This window comes from Daktulosphaira vitifoliae, unplaced genomic scaffold, assembly GCF_025091365.1.
Source record: "Daktulosphaira vitifoliae isolate Bord-2020 unplaced genomic scaffold, ASM2509136v1 Scaffold_4, whole genome shotgun sequence".
Lineage (NCBI taxonomy): Eukaryota > Metazoa > Arthropoda > Insecta > Hemiptera > Phylloxeridae > Daktulosphaira > Daktulosphaira vitifoliae.
This window is the reverse complement of record NW_026099575.1, coordinates 18,745,818-18,765,490: the sequence shown is the minus strand read 5'-3', so window position 1 is coordinate 18,765,490 and position 19,673 is coordinate 18,745,818. Positions and strand designations below refer to the sequence as shown.

General features: G+C 22.8%; 3 protein-coding genes across 5 annotated transcripts; all 3 read left to right on the top strand.

Moving 5' to 3' along the window:
* On the top strand, nucleotides 1–10,106 carry LOC126905141 (alpha-tocopherol transfer protein-like). Of its 3 annotated transcripts, none has more exons than XM_050684587.1 (8): nucleotides 1–209; nucleotides 2,595–2,754; nucleotides 3,673–3,919; nucleotides 4,171–4,281; nucleotides 5,678–5,783; nucleotides 7,077–8,115; nucleotides 8,765–8,918; nucleotides 9,638–10,106. In XM_050684587.1, exons 1-6 carry the CDS (start codon nucleotides 62–64, stop codon nucleotides 7,220–7,222), a joined length of 918 nt encoding a protein of 305 aa, XP_050540544.1. In that variant the 5' UTR covers nucleotides 1–61; the 3' UTR covers nucleotides 7,223–8,115; nucleotides 8,765–8,918; nucleotides 9,638–10,106. The 3 variants fall into 3 exon arrangements, with proteins under 3 accessions (XP_050540544.1, XP_050540545.1, XP_050540546.1); XM_050684588.1 differs by having other exon boundaries at nucleotides 7,077–8,174; XM_050684589.1 differs by lacking the exons at nucleotides 5,678–5,783; nucleotides 7,077–8,115; nucleotides 8,765–8,918; nucleotides 9,638–10,106 and adding an exon at nucleotides 4,353–4,821.
* On the top strand, nucleotides 8,901–9,988 carry LOC126904978 (keratin-associated protein 21-1-like). Its single transcript, XM_050684382.1, has 2 exons — nucleotides 8,901–8,918; nucleotides 9,638–9,988. Exons 1-2 carry the CDS (start codon nucleotides 8,901–8,903, stop codon nucleotides 9,986–9,988), a joined length of 369 nt encoding a protein of 122 aa, XP_050540339.1.
* Nucleotides 10,107–13,172: 3,066 nt separating the features above from the next.
* Nucleotides 13,173–14,510, top strand: LOC126904736 (uncharacterized). The gene is made up of 2 exons (XM_050683955.1): nucleotides 13,173–13,293; nucleotides 14,005–14,510. Exons 1-2 carry the CDS (start codon nucleotides 13,276–13,278, stop codon nucleotides 14,368–14,370), a joined length of 384 nt encoding a protein of 127 aa, XP_050539912.1. The 5' UTR covers nucleotides 13,173–13,275; the 3' UTR covers nucleotides 14,371–14,510.
* The last annotated feature ends 5,163 nt before the right edge of the window (nucleotides 14,511–19,673 follow it).

Below are 19,673 nucleotides of genomic sequence, written 5' to 3'. Positions count from 1 at the left end.
TTTTTGTTCAAATAATGTGAATATCTTGATAAAGAATGACGTGTCGTATAATATAACAAATATGGACTCAAATTTTCTTATAAACCTTACACCACAACAAATGTCTGAGGTATATGCAGAGTTAGGTACCACAGAAGAAAAAATAAATAATGATGTTGGATTTATTCTTGAATGGTGTCAAAAACAACCTCATCTACCAGATTTACAAAGTAAATAAAAAAATATTTAATATTTTAACAAATAAGGAATCATTTCTGATTTTCATGTAAAAATTACTTTTTTATACGCACGAGTATGAAATGAAACTTAATCATCGTAAGGTAATATAAAGATCCATAATTTTAAAAATAATAATTTTTGACTCAATTTGAAAAATTAAATTGATAGCAATAATATGTAATTAAACATCCCATTTTAGGAAAAATCGATGATCAACATTAAATCAATACGTTTACATATATTTAAGTACATAACAGTAGGTAATTGATGAGTTAACATTTTCTGTAGCATTTAAAATATTTGAACATTTGAATTTTCATATGTTTATTTTATAAATTAAAATATTGAGAAAGGAACAGAAGATAACGCATTTTTTGCGCTAAATAAATATTAATAATATGGATAAATTTAATTGATGTTATAGTTTAATAAGTCCTTTTAATTAAACTGAAAAATGCTAATAGTATAGGTAGAATTTTTTAGGTAGATAATACAATTTTCAATTATCTAATTATCATTTTGACTCATAAATAATTAACACACATAAGAGTGTCATTAATATAGATGTAAATTTTCATAAAATTAAATCTCGAGAACATTTTAAAATGTTTGAAAATTCATTATTTTTCTTGTAATATTTACTATTTATTACCTTTTTAATTAAAGACGTAAATTATAGGAGTTTAAAGGGGACTTAAGCTTCCTAATTTGCTAATGCTCTCATTAATTATATTAAAATAACACGTGAAATTACATAAAAGAATTATTAAGAAGAAAAATTATGTTGAATTCGCTACATATTTTGTTCAAAGAGCTCCTATGTTTCTTAAAAAAGAGCTACAATATAATCTTTTAGACTCACTTAATGTATTTAATTTAATTTTTTTTATAATACCTAAAGACATATTATAGCCTAAATATATTAGTAGAAAAAATTGTAATTGACTAAATAAAAGTACTAAAAATAATTAAAAATGCATTTATTATTTTAAAAATTAAACCACAATTTTTTGTAAACTATGACTTTATTCAGTACATAAAATATGTAGATTTTTCAGGTGATTATTTAACTATGACTTGATAAATATTTTTAAAATTATAAAAAATAATATGATTATTTAATTTTATAAGTTAATTGTTTCTTACGTCTAATAAAAAAAAATGGTATAAACTCTTCTTATCTTCCTAAAATTTTATTAATTAAAGTTTTTAAATTAAAACATAATTTTTAACTAACTTAAAAATAAAAAAAAAATATCTATCTAAGAAAATGATTGGATCATAACAACTTCTGAACTAGTATTTTTAAAGATATTATCATCTATTAGACCTGTAGGAGTAAAACGGACTCAGGATTAAAAATTACATTAAAAAATGCTAAGTATGAATTTTTAATCACAACCAAAATAAACGTACTATCTAGTATTTCCTTTTAGTAAAAATTCAATTGAACACCAAAATTATAATAATCCGCATCAAAATTCTAATGCATTATAGTAATAAAAATATTAAAAATAATTTTTGCTTTTCATATAATTATGAGCAAAAAATAAATACATTTACTGTGATTTTCACAATTTCTTATTAAATAATTGTATATTCTTATTAAGCTGCACATTATGCAACAAAAAATATCACACATCAGAACATTTTTATCTTAATAATAACAATTTTATTCACCATAAAAACATGTGCGTAGGTTCAATCATATCTATAAAAATTAAATTCGAAGCACTGTAAAATATATAAATAATTCACTCACTAACACTACTAGCAAGTTATACTCTCAACCTGTACTTTTGATTATAATATAAATCACAAATTGATAGTAATAAGTAATCAGACTTATTTTTAAAATTAAATAACAATAAATTTTCATTGTTCACTTATAGATTAAGGTACAGAGGGGTAAGTTGGCATATTATTAAAGAAAATAAATTTCATAACTTTTGTCTTAAATATTCTAAGAGTATCTATAATTCATAAAATAATGAAAATTACAGATTTACATTCGCAGAAAGGGAGAAAAGAAAGAAGTATAATCTATTACTGTTATTATTCCTATCCTTTTTTTATCTTATTCTAAACATAATGTAATTTTTTCTTTTTAGAACATAATAGTATCCTACAATTTATATTTTTCAATAAAAATTGTTTCTATGCGCCTCTTTATTAATTAAATTTTTTAAAGATCTACCTGATAAAAATCCTATGTAACGGGAATAATTGTTGTAAACAAATATTATCACTTAGCGTTATATCATTTGTCAATTATTTTTAAGTGGAATTCTTTTTTTTTCTCATTTTTAAACGTGGAAATTCAATGATTAGGTTTCATTATAATTTATTGTTTAATGATATTAATTAATTTTTAGCGGAACAAATAAAAGTGAGGTCATTTTTGGTTGCATGTAAAAACAGTCTAGAGAAAACAAAAGAAATGTTAGATAATCATTACACCATAAAGACTTTATTGCCAAAATGTGCTCACTTTGATACAACAAGTCAATTGTTTAATGATACATGTGAAATGAAGTAAGTATAACAAAAAAATTGTTTTAGATTTTATAGTGTTTTTTTTTAATTTTGAAAAGTTTAAGGTATGAATTGAAAATCATTAAGTATACTATTTTTTTTTAATATTTATTTTATTTGGTGCAATGCAATAACTAGTATAATGCCATAACGAATAAAACATCACGTTGTATTATAACACATTGTTTAGTAATATTATAAATACTTCATAAAAAAAAAAGTGTAAATTACTTATACTTTAAAGAATAAATTGAAAATTCACATTGGTAGGAGGATATCTTTAATATACACGTTAATTTTAAATGTATAAGTGAAATTTTTACATAATTTTTGTGTACAAAAAACAATTACACAGGACGATAGCCATTTTCTTAATTATAATATTTATAAGAGAAATAGTATATGGAATTTCGAATCTGGCATCAGATTTTTTCTATCATTTCTTGTTTTTGAGACATTTACTAATTAGTAACTCTAAAATATTTGTACATTAGAATTGTCATACAAAAAAAAAAATTAATTATCTCATTATATTTAATAAAAGTTACAATATCGAAAATTCGCTACAAATACTGTTTTTTTGTGTGTACTTTGAAGTAATTGATTTACTTTACAAATTTCCCCCACAATGTATACCTAAATCTTCTATGATATAATATGTTTGTAAAAAATTATGTATTTTTCAAAGTGCATGCATATTTAAAACATGATTTTTTATTATTTTTATTTAGCTGAATTTCGGTAAAAAATAGATAAATAAATATTAATTCATTGCCGTAACTAATCATTAGCTACGGAAAGATTACTTACATAAATTTTATTTGGATTATAGTGTTGTTAGTTTTATTAAATTGTAAAAGTTATTACAAGTTTAGTTTTAAATTTTCATTAATAATTATTGATTTTTATTTCATTTAGCATTTGTATTCCGTTACCAAAGATATCAAATGACGGAATAAGAGTTGTACTACAACATTTGAAAACTAAAGATGCAACATCATATAACTTTATGAATACGACAAAACTTATGTTAATGGCTTTGGATATTAGATATTCTAAATTAGATTTTGCTAAAAAAGAAATTGTCATAATGGATATGAAATTTTGTACAATGAATCACGTCGTATCAATACTAGAACATTTGAACGATTTTACTCGTTACTTGGTAATAAGTATTAAAAAGATCTTTTTTTGGTAGAACACTTGTAGGATGTATTGTATTAATTGCTGGTAACAAGAAAACCGGAGAATAACTAAATCAAATTTTGAAGCAATATAGGAATTAAGTTGAAAACAAATATACATTTGTAGAAAATCCACTTCATTTAAAGAAATGGGTTTCTCCTTTCCCTAAAAAATTTAAATTTTTATAATTTAGTACTTATACACTATCTTTTAAATTTCACATTTTTACAGAAAGGTTATGCGTATCGAATACACGAATTTCACTTACTTAATGTACCAAGTTTTGCAATCTCTATGATAAATTTAGTGAAGAGCAAATTAAAAAAAAAAATTGAAGGAAGAGTAAGTCATCAAAAGTTGATCATATTTGTTTTAAAAATTTTAATATAATGGTGTTTAATTTAAATAACTAGGCTACACCTTGCTTTGGCTCCACCCAAAACCAGGTGCCCCGCGGACCTTACGCGCCTACAGCACGTTAGGCCCTTTGGGGTGTCTTACAGATAGGCCACTAATTTCGGTAGGAGTACATGGCTACATCGGGTACGATATATATTCTGCCAGAATAGTATTACTCCAAAAACAAGTCATCAGAAAAATAGTCACACTTGTAAAATAAATAATAATTAAAAAAATACAATATATCTATAAAATACTTAGATGTAGTCAAAATTATACTTTATAACAACTTACTAATTATTATTTAGTACAACAGATAGGCAAAAGAAAAATTAATAATGAAAAAATGCAAACTTTGAACGCTGAGTTATTGGTGAAAACTACATAAATTAAATTAAAATTTAAACAGAATTGACATGCGCAAACCAATGTCAAATCTTATTAAAAACTATGCACATGGATTAAAAAAAAAAACCTTATAAATCGGTCAAAACCCAATATATTTAACGGAATTTTCAAGGTACCTTTGGAATGTCTTTGAGCAGTTTTAGTAAAAATTTCATGTGTAAATCAAAAAACGCTAGCGGTAATGAGCGTTTGTTATAAAATTTTTAAAGGCAAAGAGGCTGATAAAAAAATTCTCCTTATCTTCGTGAATAAATCCTCGAGATCTTAGATCTTTTTCATAAAAACAAAAAATGTTTGAAAAACAGACGTCGTTATGTAATTTTTCCAATATTGACTAATTTTTCAATATTTTGTTATAAAATAAGATGATTAATTTTTGCTACAACAAAACGAGAAAAATTTTTTTTATTTTCAAATCTTAAAAATTACCACAGGCATTAATAGTAAAAATCAAGTATATATTAAGAATTTTTTATAAGTATAATATTCATATAATATGTAGGACAGATTTATCAGGTTAACTGACTTGAGTATCATACATGATACTCAGTGTACTTTTCTATTAAAAATACTCTTTATTCTAACTTTTTGTTTATTAAAAAAACAATATGCGCATAATAAATTTTCAATAAGATTTCTTTTCGACATTTTATAGTTTCAACATAGCTTTAGTAGCATCAAGTGAAGTTTTACTTTTAACGCCCCATTTGGCACCTTTTTGACGAAAAATTTGATATTTTACACCTGCATAAATTTTATTTGATTTTATTTATGGCGTCAATTTATCTAAAATAACTAGATAAAATTTAGTCGTGTCAACGGTGCCCTTAAAAAGCCAAGGCCTAAATATAATCAATTTGGAAAATTATGATTAGCTAATTAATAGCTAATCTATTATATCTGAAAAATTTATTTATATTTTCTGATATAGATATATTTTCACACTAATGTTGAAGAATTGAAAAAATTCATTGATCCTAGTATTCTACCAATAAACTATGGAGGCACTTTTCCAAAAACATCCATAGATCTAATGGGTAACTATTATGAATCTTATAGAAATTGTGTGAATAAAAAGTATTTTTTTGATACAATAACCTTTAATTTAAGTGAATATTTTTTTTTTACATTAATTAATATTATTACAAGATATTTTAGTTAATAATATAATTATCTATGTAAATAAATATAATAATTTTTACAAAATATTAATTTAATTTTTAAAATTATTAATTCATCAATTATAATTATAAATGTTTTGTATCAAAACGCGACTTTTTTTACAACAATAATTTTTTCAAATATTTTATGGTTTTTTTATTTATGATTATAAAACTTTCAATTTTTTTGGAACTTCATGTTTTCTTATTTTACTTTTTTTTAGCTTCGATGCGAAACTGAGAAAATATTAATTTTATCATGTTGTATTTTTTTTTTGTCAGTCACTACTTTTTTTCAGTTCTGACTGAATCGATATTTGTTAACGATACGTCAGAAGATCACAATTCGTATATAGTTTAATACAAAACCCTTAAAAACTGAAAAAAATTCCCTCGTTCCCTGTAACGGAAGAAATCCTCAACAAAATTATGATTTTATAAATCAGTAAATTTTGACATTTTTAAAATTTTTTTTTCTTAAAACTGCCACAACTTTTGGAAAAATGATCTAATCATAATAATATTTTTTATGTCGAAGCCTTAGGTATTTCTCTTTTATTTGATATAAATTTTTCGAAAATCTGACTCTTTACCTGTCCATAAGAGGGAATTCAAAATAACAACTTCTGCACGAAAATTAACTTTTTCAACTTGTTTTGAAAACGTTCCGGAAAAACACCGAGTTCAAACATATATTAAAATAAAACTTATGTTATGTACTACAAATTAAAAAAAAAACATTTGTCCTGACAACTTTACTTGTATGTGTAAATGGTTGCGTATTTAAAAAACATGCAATTTTAGTGTTAAAATTTACAATTTTATATTTTATTTTTTCAACTTTATATTACTATAACTCTTCGCAAAATGTATGAATCAACACAAGCTTTTGTTTCTAAACAAATTATATATATATCTTTCATCTGACATACTTTTTTTCTAAATCGGACCATTTTCCTTTATACAGGGAGGTTTAAAATGTTTAAAAATACGAATTAAAAGTAGAACATTTTTAACTTTACTTTTGAAAATGGTCCGGAAATACTCCAAGTTTTAAATATCTGTGAAATAAAAACTTATATTTGAGTCATCTCAACTATATTTTATAATAAATTTGTACCTTGGTTTATTGATATCATTATTTACTTAATTTTTATACATTCATTTTAGACGAATGGAAAAATGAATTGATTAAGCATCATGATTGGTTTTTATATCAAAATAAACTAGTTGTCGATGAAAAAAAGCGAACAAAAATATCAAATTTTCAATTGGAAAGTTTAGATGGTTCATTTAGAAAATTGGAAGTTGACTAATTAAAAATATTTATATTGCTTAGTATTCTTTTATAGTTTAGAAACATCTATAATTTTTATAATAAATAATAAACTAAAACTACAATGATTATTATAATTAATGTTGAAAGGAAACAGAATTTATGTTACAATAATTATACACAATTAAAAAAATTATTTTATGTAATAATATTATATGCTTTTATAGAATATTTGTTAAATCGATAAAATTCCTAACTACAAAAATATAAAGTAATGTTTTCGTGATATCCCCTTAATACTTATATCTATCTAACTGTACATAATTAATTAATTAATTAAATAAAAACTTCAAAATTTACATTTTTCTTCTAATATATTACAAGTAATAAAATACTAAAAAACAGTTATAGTCATTATTTGATGAGTGAATGTTTTAATATTTCACATATGCATTAATAGAGAAATTAATTTGTAATAATTCTATCTAGGCTGTGTTTTTATGATCAATAAAATATGAGCTTCTTAATAATATTACTTAATATTAACTTAAATATTTATATTAGACATTAGGAAATATGAAATAGATTGCCGACCATGACCTTGAAGAATTTTGGTAGTATAAAGAATAAATAATCATCTGGAAATAAATTATAATTATGATAATAAACATAATGTAGAAAAAGATATATATTTTATTACAAATAAATAATATTATCAGACTTATATTTTTTCAACTGTATCTAGTCTTTAACCATTAGTTTTGTTATTTATTCAATGATTTTAAATTAATATAAATGTCTTTTTAGTGATAAGTTACAATAAAGGGTTTTCATATTTTATTAGTTTTGTGGGTAACTGAGAAGCTATTAGTTTGATTTTAGAGCTATTAACTGAATTTATTGTAGTTTTTATGTAAATTTAAACCATATCTAGTAAGTTAATCTGCCTATATTGAATTTTATTTAAATTTTAGCCACTAATTTTAGAAACTGTAAGTATTATGAAATCACTTTTAAAACCTAAACAAATCTAAAAGTTTTATAAAAAAACTCTACCTACATATTTTTTTGGTTAATTTCGATTTTTTAAGTTAACTTTTAATATAAATTAAGGTTTTAAAGCCAAACTTATAATATTTTGAGGTACTGTAATCATTTTTTAAACATGTAATAAAAAAATTTAACATAAATGAAAAAAATTTTTAAATATAAGAAAAATGATCAAAAATTGAAAATATTTAGGTTCTTAGCCCTGATTGATTTTATTTTGTTTTTGATATTTATACACCATTACTCTTGCCCCTTCCAAACCGATTTTGCTCAACGATCCATCAAAACATTACAGAAATCTATCTAGTTAAAGCTATCATTGTACCTGGTTAAATATATTATTAATTTTACTAAATACGAATAATATATAGGAAATCAAAGCTATTCCAAAAAATATGAGTCATGGAATAAATTTAATGATTTATAATTTAACAAAATAAATAGTACTATCGTCAAATAAAAAAGAATCTATTATTATGTTTGTTACTGGTTAGAGATAGTAATTAATTCTCAAACTTTACGATATATTCAGGTTTTACCATCTTGCCCTTGAATAGTAAAAAAATCTTCATATATACTGCAGATATTTTTCACTATAAAAACAAGTGATGTTAATTTGAAAATCACATTATTTGTTTTTTACTCAAGAAACGTATTTTACAGGAAAAATGGCATCTCAAATAACTGTGAGTAACTTTTGTTTTAATGAAAAATACAATTATTGTGTGTATTACCAGCAATTTTCTGGTAGCAAATTTATTTATTAAATATTAATTTATATAGACATGCTTTAATTTTTTTTAATATTTATTTTTCATTAACTTTTGAAATAATATTCGAAACATAGTTTATAATACTGCAGTAAACAAAACATTCTATAACTTTTGTTCCACTGAAAATATTTTGTATTTTATAAACAGTTTTTATAATTCTAACCTATAGTTTATAGAATTTGTCTGAACAGGCTGGAGCATCCTACACATTATTTTAAGCTTTCATTTAATAAATATTCAGCTCAAAAATAAAACTGCATTTATATTAATATTTGATTTATTTATTTTTAGTGTTAATTTTGTAAAATTGTACAAAATATTGAGGGTATAATGCTATAGTCTTTGAAGACTTTTTTCTGCAAATTTCTATACGCTCTTTGTAAAATAATATCCTTTAGAAAAGTTAAAAATGTATGACTGTATTACAAAATTAATGGTTTACGAAATTTGTTTTTGTATACTTTTAATAAGAAGAAAATTTACTTTTTCCAGAAATAAAAACTATTCAAAAATTAGTTTTGGTTAAATGTTATTTTTTATATAGCAGTGTCATTTAAAAATAAATTTAATGTATAAGTGTTATTTATTTGTCTTTAATTATTAAAATTATTATTATATATATGTTTACATAGATTTTGTTGCTGTGCATTGTAGCTGTTGTAATAATACAAGAAGCTTCATGTTTCCCAGAACCACAACACCACCACCATGGCCATCATCATCATGGTGGTCATCACGGAGAAAACGGCTATGGTAATGGAGAGTGGGGAAACGGCTATGGTAATGGACAGTGGGGAAATGGTTATGGAAATGGACAATGGGAAAATGGTTATGGTAATGGACAATGGGGAAATGGTTATGGAAACGGCTACGGAAACAGCTATGGAAACGGTTATGGAAATGGTTATGAATATGGCAACGGATATGGAAATAGTTATGGGCAAGAACAAGGTGGAATTTTGGGAGCATTATTTGGCTTATAAACTTATAAAATTTAATGATATCAATTCATTTTTTTTATTAATTTATAATTTATAATATATTTTTTGTATATGTATTCTAATTAACCAAAAATATACATAATTTATTTGCAAAATTTTACTTCGTTAGTTAATTGATTAAACATTTTATCTTAAATATAACAAAAACTACAAATATCATTATTTTAAAAGTTGAAAATATTTATTATACGTAGAATCATTCTATTTATTATAAGTTAAAATAATATAACCTAATATATTTGCATTTTTTAAAGTCATAAGTACTTTGTGTATGAATTCGATTATTTTGACCGTCGATAGTTAATTATTATTTCAGTCTATAAATGGAAATTTTCATTTATCTTAAACCAGTGGTAGCTAGAATATTTTTTTAGTGAGGGGTTTTAAAAAGAACAGGGCCCTTTGTAATATACAAATCGGATTGACTTTCAAATCGATATATTTATTACTAACACTTAAAAACACAATAAAAATTATACTAATTGAAAGGATAATATCTAAGGTACATATAAAAAAAATTTTTTCGTTCAATCATTTTTCAAAATTATAAAGCATTTTGAAGTAAAAATAACAACAAAAAAGTTCTTGACACAAATTTTTTTAACTTATTATTTGTAACATCCACTTTAGTTAAACATATGTTTGAAGTTAAACAGATTTCCTGAGCATATTCAAAAATTAATTTAAAAAAGATCTATTTTTATGTGTGTTTCAAGTTTTGAACCCCCTTTGTTGGGAATTGGTCTGATTATTAAAAAATAATTTGTCGAACAAAATAAATATGTATCAAGTAAATAAAAAACCCTATTAAAATAGTTTTAGCAATTAAAAGACGAATGTTTAAAATATAAAATCGATCATTTTAACACAAAATGAGCTTATTTTTTAATTATGACAGCCATTTTCTCATAGAAGATAAATAGTCAAGATATTTTTTTTCAACTTATGGTACGTAACAATTACTTTAATTTGACATATGTTTAAGACGCATCATATTTGTTATATTTTCAAAAGTTAAGTTGTAATAGTTAACTTTTTGTGTAAAAGTAGTTATTTTGTACTTACTTCTATGAGCAAATTAAGGACAGATTTTAAAGAAAATATACCTAATGAAAATATCTTAAGTGTTTACAGAAACATATTGCTTTTATTCATCCATTTTTGAAAAGTTATGGCACTTTAAAGTAACAATAAGTTTAAAAATCGTCATTTTTGGGGGAAATTTCCCCAAATCCCCAAGTCTTCCGACAAACAAGGAAAATTCTTTTAATTTTTGAGAGTAATATTTTCAGCTGGATACTCTTTGTGATCTTTTAGCAGATAAATGAAAAAAATCGGTCCAATGAGAGTTGAAAAAAGTAGTTACAGACGTAAAGGAAAAAAAACACATCAAGTTAAAATTAATAACTCAGCTTCGCATCGAAGCTAAAAAGAAAAAATATCTGTAATCTCGATTTCCAGGAGTTATTGAACATTTAAAGACAAAAATTAATTTTATGGTTAATTTAGCAGATTTTGAAGTTTTATTTGCAAAGCGACGTATTAATTACACCATTCAAAGCTAAAATAAATTTTTATGTACTATACTATTAAAAAGAGAAAGACGTTTCAATGATTTGTGTTATACATGTAATCATAATAATAATCATGTAATTTTCGTTGTGTACGTTAAACCGGTCTAACTATTTGAATAATGCTCATATCAAAATAAATTTTTCAGTAATTATATTCAAGAAAAGTATCTTTATTATAACTTACTTTTTATGAAAATACTATCATTAACCAAGATACTGGTGGGTTTGAAAAAAATATTAATTTTTTTTTAAATTTTTGTTAATGTTTCAAAAACTTACCATCTCTTAACTTTCATTAAACAAAGGCTTATACGAAGTACTTGAAATAGAATACTATCAATGTTATTGGGAATTTAAACAAAAAATACAATTAAAAAAAAAAAAATGGCCAATTCTGTAATTTATTGTATAGTAACAAAGTACTTAAATCTTTCTAAATTATTTCAAATTAAAGCTTGTGTATAATAATTTTAACTAAAAAAAAGGAAAATTTCAGGTGACTTTTTTTAATGAGAACTTAACTCTTTAAGTCAAAAAGCATGTCATTTTTGGTGGATATGTCATATTTATTTTCTTAAATATATCTCATATACTCATAAAAGTGTTTTACAGCAATAATTTTAATCACTGACAGACATTAAACAATACTAAACTAAAAAATACTTCAACTCCAATTTACTTAATCATACTATATTATTCTTCTTATAAATTAAATAAAGAAAAATTATTTCTAATATATACCTAAAATTTATTATTCAGCTTTATTTCGGTTGTATGCTTTTGCACTTCAAAATTGACTATTCATATAAGCCACCATTAAAAACATTTAATTTGTTTTGGCTTAACTGAAAAAATTCTATAAATGACACCTTAGATTAAATAGCTAAAGTGATTTAATTTATCTCATTCATTTTAAGATATACTGATATTATAAGTAAATAGTACGTGTATAATTTCACTATAATAACAAAATCAAGTTTTGACTATTGATAATACATAAATCTATAAAAATTATTTAACAAGAAAAAAAAAACAATGTGAAAAATTAGGTTTAATGAATTATAAATTAAGTTTTTTTGATTAAAGAAATATTTTTATAATTGAAATGTTTTAAAACATTTTCACATTATTTTAATATATAAAAAAGTGTTTTTATTAATATTCACAAAAACTCACAATTGCGTATTTTATAGAAATAATGTTATTAAAGTAAATTGTGTGGTACGACAATTTAGGAACGAGAAGGAAGTAAAAGTATATTTATTCTGATTTATAATTAAATAACTTAACTAGATACTTAAACTATGTTTTAATAAAAATAAAATTAATAACATTTTATATATAAGGTCTATTTTATTTGTAGTATAGCTAAATAAATATATTGTTAATTTTAGCTAATCCAAAAATAATTAGTCATGGAATAAATTTAATGATTTATAATTTAAATAAAATAAATAGTAATATCGTTAAATAAAAGAAATATATTATTATGTTTTTTACTGGTCAGAGACAATAATTAATCCTCAAAATGTACGGTATATTCAGGTTTTCCATTTTGCCCTTGATATTGCGAACTTGAATACTAACAAAATCTTCATAATATATTGCAGATATTTTCTACTATAAAAACAAGTGATGTTAATTTGAAAATCACAGTATTAGTTTTTTGATCAAGAAACATAGTTTACTGAAAATATGGCATTCCAAAAAACTGTGAGTAACTTTTGTTTTATTAAAAATTTCAATTATTTTGTGTATTACCAGCAATTTTTTGGTAGCAAATTTATTTATTAAATATTAATTTTTATAGGCGTGCTTTAATCTTTTTTAATATTTATATTTCATTAGCAACTTTTGAAATAATATTTGATACATAATTTATAATACTACAGTAAACAAAACATTCTATAACATTTGTTCCACTGAAAATATTTTGTATTTTATAAACAGTTTTTATATTTTTAACTTACGTTTATTGCCATGATTTATAGAATTCGTCAGAACAAGCTGGAGCATTCTGTATAAATTTTTTTAAGCTTTCATTTATATATCAATTATTTATTTTAGTGTTAATTTTGTTTAAATGTATAAAATATTTAGGGCATGATGCTAAAATATATGAGTAACTTTTTCTGCAAATTTTATAGGCTTTTTAAAAAAGTAGAAATTGTAGTACCGTACTGAAAAACTAAAAGTTTATGCTAAAAATGTGTTTTTATATAGATGTAAAAAAAAAGAGAGTGATTTTTATTAATGTTTTTTTATTGGACCTAAAGTTCCCCAATTAATAAAAATTAGTTTAAAGATTGATGTTGGATAAATATTAATCATTTAAAAATAATTTTAATAGAATAATGTATTTCTTAAATTGATTTGTCTTTGATTATTTACTTAAAATTACACTAACAAACATTTTTTTTACAGATTTTGGTAATGTGCATTGTAGCTATTGTTCTAGTACAACAAACTTTATGTGATGATGATGATGATGATGATGACCACCATGGCCATCATCATCATCATCATCATAATGGTGACGATGATGATGACCACCATGGTTATCATCATCACCATGGTCATCATCCTCATCATAATGGCCATTATGGAGGATATTATGGTAATGGACAATGGGGAAATGGTTATGGAAACGGCTATGGAAACGGTTATGGAAACGGTTATGGAAATGGCTATGGTAATGGCTATGGATATGGAAATGGAAATGGCTATGGATATGGAAATCGTTACAGGCAAGAACAAGGTGGAATTTTGGGAGCATTGTTGGGCTTTTAAACTTACACTAAACAAAACTTATAAAATTTAATGACATTAATTCAGTTTTTTTTATTGTTTAATTTATAATATATTTATATATTGTTTGTATGTGTTTTCTAATTAACTAAAAATATACGTAACTTATTTGGAAAATTTTACTTTATTAAGTAATTGATTAAAAATTTTATCTGAAAATTAACAATAACTAAAAATATTATATTTGTAATGATGAAAATCTTTATTTTACGTAGGATCATTTTATTTATATTAAGATAGAATAATGAATTCTTGATATTTGATAGATTATTTTAATTTACAATATATACACTTTTTAAAAGTTTAAGTATTTTGTTAATGTACTAAAATAATCAGAAAAGAAATAGATTCGTAACATTTATANATTTTGTTAATGTACTAAAATAATCAGAAAAGAAATAGATTCGTAACATTTATAAACATGAATACCAATAAATAATTTACAATTAATTTACTTGAATTTTATTAAATATAAAATATAGGTTATTTAAATTTTTGAATAACCTATAGTTTTTTATCGTAAAAAGAACTATTCTAATTGTATGCATCTCAATAATATATTTGAATGTTGTACCTACCACTAAAAAATACAATAATTATTATTTTAACCTTGATTTTTATTTAATTAATATTTTTGTCATGTATAATTATTATCTACTAATTAAAAAAACCCAGTAAAGCTAGGACTAAACATAGTGGAGACCACTATAGATAAAAATCTGACAATAATAATATCACTATCATAAAACGTTCAATTCAGAACAAATTAAAATAATTATATACTATTTAAAAAAAAAATTGTGAAAAAATAAATATTTTTAAAAAATTAACCATTGTTACGAAAAGTATAACACATTTGTTTCAACTTCTAAAAGCTGTTTTCAAATAGGAAACAAGTATTGAAGACAATATTGTTATTTTAAACTTATTATAAATTTGTTCAGATTTTTTTCTATTTTAGAAGGTAATTTCTTCAACTTGTAGTATTTCGAATTCTTTAATGTATTGTTTGAAAATGTTGGTTTAACAGAAGCTGAATATGCAAAGAAATAAAAATAAAAAATACACACCGTAGTAAAATTAGTACATTCTCGACTTTGCATCTAAGCTGAAATATCATATAAACTAAATATTTTTTTATTCTTCAAATAATATTACATTAATGGTATTTATAATTAATTTCCGTGTATGTATAATTATGTATTTTAATATTTATATGACATAATGCTACGCCATAATAGTTTCCACAGTCTTTTTTTTAGACTGATTGTAGATTAAATGTGAGCATATATGATTGATACTGACAAGTTAATTTTACCTTAGTACCAGAGAACCTAAAATAAAAAATGTGCTTAATTCAGTATATGATAGATTATAGTCTTCCAGAAGATTATCCGACAATACCAAAATACATAATGAAAAAATAAACATATATAATAAATTTCTGAATGCAAAATTATTAAAGTGTTAAATTATAAGATTTTTATGAGATACTGTTGATAAATTTTTTTTAAGCAGATTACGAACATTTAAAAGTTTAAACTACTTATGATACCTAAACATTTGCTCACATAATTTTTACAATAACTAAAATTTATTTTAAAATAATGGTTTTGCTTAGAAAAATAAAATTGTGATGGATGAATTTAAAAATATGTTAAGTCCATTGAAATACAAATTTAACTCATATATATGTATATGCAATATACGAAGAAAAAAAATGTGTCAGTCCATTAATGTTTATTTTTATGAAAGTTTAATATTAAAACTATTTTTTGAGTGAACTTGCAAATTTAAAATTGATTAAATAAGAAACTTCATAAGAATTTAAAAAATGGTATGATTTAAATTGATACGTGGTCAGAAAATTTTATAATTATTACTAATAATAAATTTATTCGAAAAGCTAGGAATTTCGTTAAAAAAATGTTTTTCCATTATAATAAATTATATGCAATAAAGCAAAACAATGCAATTTTTAATCCTCATAAAATTTCTTATATATTGATGTCAATTTCTAACTTCCAAGCTTAGCCAAAAATATTTATGGTAAAAAGTTTGAACCGGAAGAGTTTATCGACCTACGAAAATATCATTATCATGTCATAATAATGATACAATAAAAAAAAATGTTAGTTAAAATAATAAAATTATGTTGAGCAATAATATTTTCGAAAATATTACATATGGTGTAACTAAGGGATCACCTGTGTATACAAAATTGTTCATCAAATTATACGTTTAATATATTTTGACTAAATAATAATTTGTTGATATGTACTTTCATTTGTCAATCATCTTTAACGTAATTGTCGACATTTCTAATAGGTATTTTGAAACTATTGTTATCAATTTAACTTTAATATATAGAATACAAAAATAATCAAACTATATTTTATAAATACTTTGATGATTGATTTTTTTTTTTTTATGGATAATTTATATTTTATACAGTTTGATTCAGAAAGTAATTTAAAAGGTTGACATTGACTTCAACAAATTCAAATTACTAAATAACACAAAATATTAAACTGTATTGTAGTATAAAATTTAACAATTCTGTTAGATAAATATATATTAAGAGCTCATTTTATAAATACACGAAAAGTGAAATAAGAATAAGGAAAACGATTCTACACCATCGTAAGAAGCTTTTCGTTATGGTTGTTTAAAACAACAGAATCCAACTTACTAATTTATGGAAGTTTATATGCTACTCGTGTAAAAAAAATGCCTTCGATTTGTTCCATGCAGTAGACAACCCACTGAACAAGTCATCACCTTCTTACAATCATCAGGAGAGCTGTACAGTTGTTTTTTTTTCGTCTTTTTTTTCAGTTGCTTCCAACTTGCATACCAAATGACATTACCAAAGGACTAAGAAACTCTAGACAGGCTGGTATAAACTAATACAAGTCCTCTTAACACAAAGTATCCACTCGACGCGAAACAAACGACCTGAAAACCTTAAACGAAATAAGTACAAGCGAATACGAATAAAATAAGACAAAAAAAAAATAACTAAAAAAGAAATAACGAAAATACGAAATAGACAAAATACTAACAGAATCGCGATTGAATTGAATTCTTTTTCTTTCCCACTCTCTATCTTTTATGCACTAACATTTTATTTTTATTTTTATCAAATCCCTATATACCAGTAAAACAATTACAAATTCTTTCTCGTTTTCCATTAACATACACATTCATACTTACACACACGTTGTATTTTATAAAATATTATTTTTCAAGTTTTTAAAATAATTGACTTCTATTTATAATACTAAATTATAAAATGTTATATTTACCACCACTTAAGAGATAATTTTACATTCCATTGTTCTTCGTTTTATACAGGAAACTTTTAATGTACATTCCAAATAGATTTTTTGTAGACTATAAGGTGGTGACAATGATATTTAATTGTTATAGACATTAATAAACTATTGTAGTGCATTACGATGTAAAAGTAGTTCCACTTATAATTGTCGAGGTGAATACTCATATGTTTTTGAGCTTTTATTAAGTCTTTGATAGAGAGCTGAAAAAGAATTAATTTTATTATGGTGTATTATTTATTTTTTATGTGTGTCGCCATTTTCTCCCACTTTTCACCAGACCGATTTCTTTTGACGATGCATAAAAAGATCACAAACTTTAAAAATCAAAAAATATTTCTATAATTTTCTGTAAATAAATTTCTTCCAAAAAATACTATTTTTAAAATCGGTAAATTTCAACATTTTTTAAACTTTTTTTTCTTAAAACTATTACAACTCTTTGAAAAGTGAACGAATGAAAATAATTTTTTTAAATAAAATCCTTTGGTAATTTTTGTTTCATTTGATATAAAAATACAACTTTTGCACGATAATATAAATTTTTTATCTCAATTTTTGAAAATATTCCAGATTATATTGCGTCCTTAAAACATATGTTAAATTAAAGCTTATATTACGTACAAAAGCTTAAAAAATATATTTGTCCATACACCACGTCTTTTATAAATAAACAGCGCTCGAACTTAAACAAGAAAATGTTATTTTTTTGTAAATCACTACTTTTTGTGTTTTAATTATCTGTCTATTTTTTTTTCAATTAATTTGCCAGTATTTTAGTTATAGTCCTATATTTTGTTAACTCATTATATTGTTTTAAATAAAAAAAAAAATGAAATTGAAAATTATAACACGAAAATTGATTATTTTTTTACAATAAAATATTAAGTTATTAAGTGGCTAATATTAAAAGAATCATCCAGTATACAACAATTTTAAAATTTGTATAATTTTTCCGTACACTTTTCAATACTAAATATTCAATATCAACTTCATACCAAATTTATAATTACTATAACTTCCGTGTATCATATTATATTTATAAATCGTAAAACTTATAAACAAGATATAAATAAATTTATAAATTATAAATTTTCTTCTAATCTCATTAGATTTCTAAAAAAATACAAAATACGATTCATTTATTAGAGTTGTCAAAATTTAAATATTCACAATTATTTTATCATATCTGATGAACTATTTGAAATTAAATTTAATATTTCATATAAAAATTGTTTGTAATTATATTTTCTTAAAGAGACATAACATTAAGTGTTAACATTTGCTAAAAATTGTATAGTTCTAATAGTTCAATAATAATATGACTTGTACTAAATAAATGAGTTCAACCAATAAATTTTAATATTATTATTATAATCAGCCTTAATATATACAGTATTCCACGAATTCATATGAACAAGATACGCCTGGGAGAGATGCTCAAATATCTTTTGACCAGAAATTTTGTGTGGTTTCTTATTATAGGTATACTCATAAATTTGGGAAGTGAGATGAAGGAATTTCTAAAATTTTAAGAATAACAATTATCTTAATATGTATGATTGGCTTATACATATTAGAGATTAATTGTAGAGTACTTTTCTATTTATTTCGTCTAAAGTACTATTAAAAAAATTATCTTATAATCCACAAACACATTTAAGATTTCTTTGTTAATCAAAAACAGTCCATCACTTCAATTTTTTTAATTTAGAGTTCAATACTCCGGAATTCAAATAAATTCTTTTTGTACATAAGTTTATCAGTGTTTATTAGTAGTGAAATCAAAAAGATTAACGTTATGTCTACATATCTAGGTACTTGATATTGTGGCTCTAATTGTAAATCGATAACACTATACAAAAATAGCTGTTTATCCACTTAAGATTTAAATTTGTAAAAAAATAATTTAATTCGAATAAAAAAAAGTAGTTAATATTGATAGTT

Excerpts from the sequence above, each read along its gene's own strand:
- LOC126905141 (XM_050684587.1), top strand. The coding sequence starts at position 62 with ATGGACTCAAATTTTCTTATAAACCTTACACCACAACAAATGTCTGAG. Across the intron at positions 3,920-4,170 it reads ACGATTTTACTCGTTACTTG|AAAGGTTATGCGTATCGAAT; the intron begins GTAATAAGTATT and ends ACATTTTTACAG. Across the intron at positions 5,784-7,076 it reads AACATCCATAGATCTAATGG|ACGAATGGAAAAATGAATTG; the intron begins GTAACTATTATG and ends CATTCATTTTAG.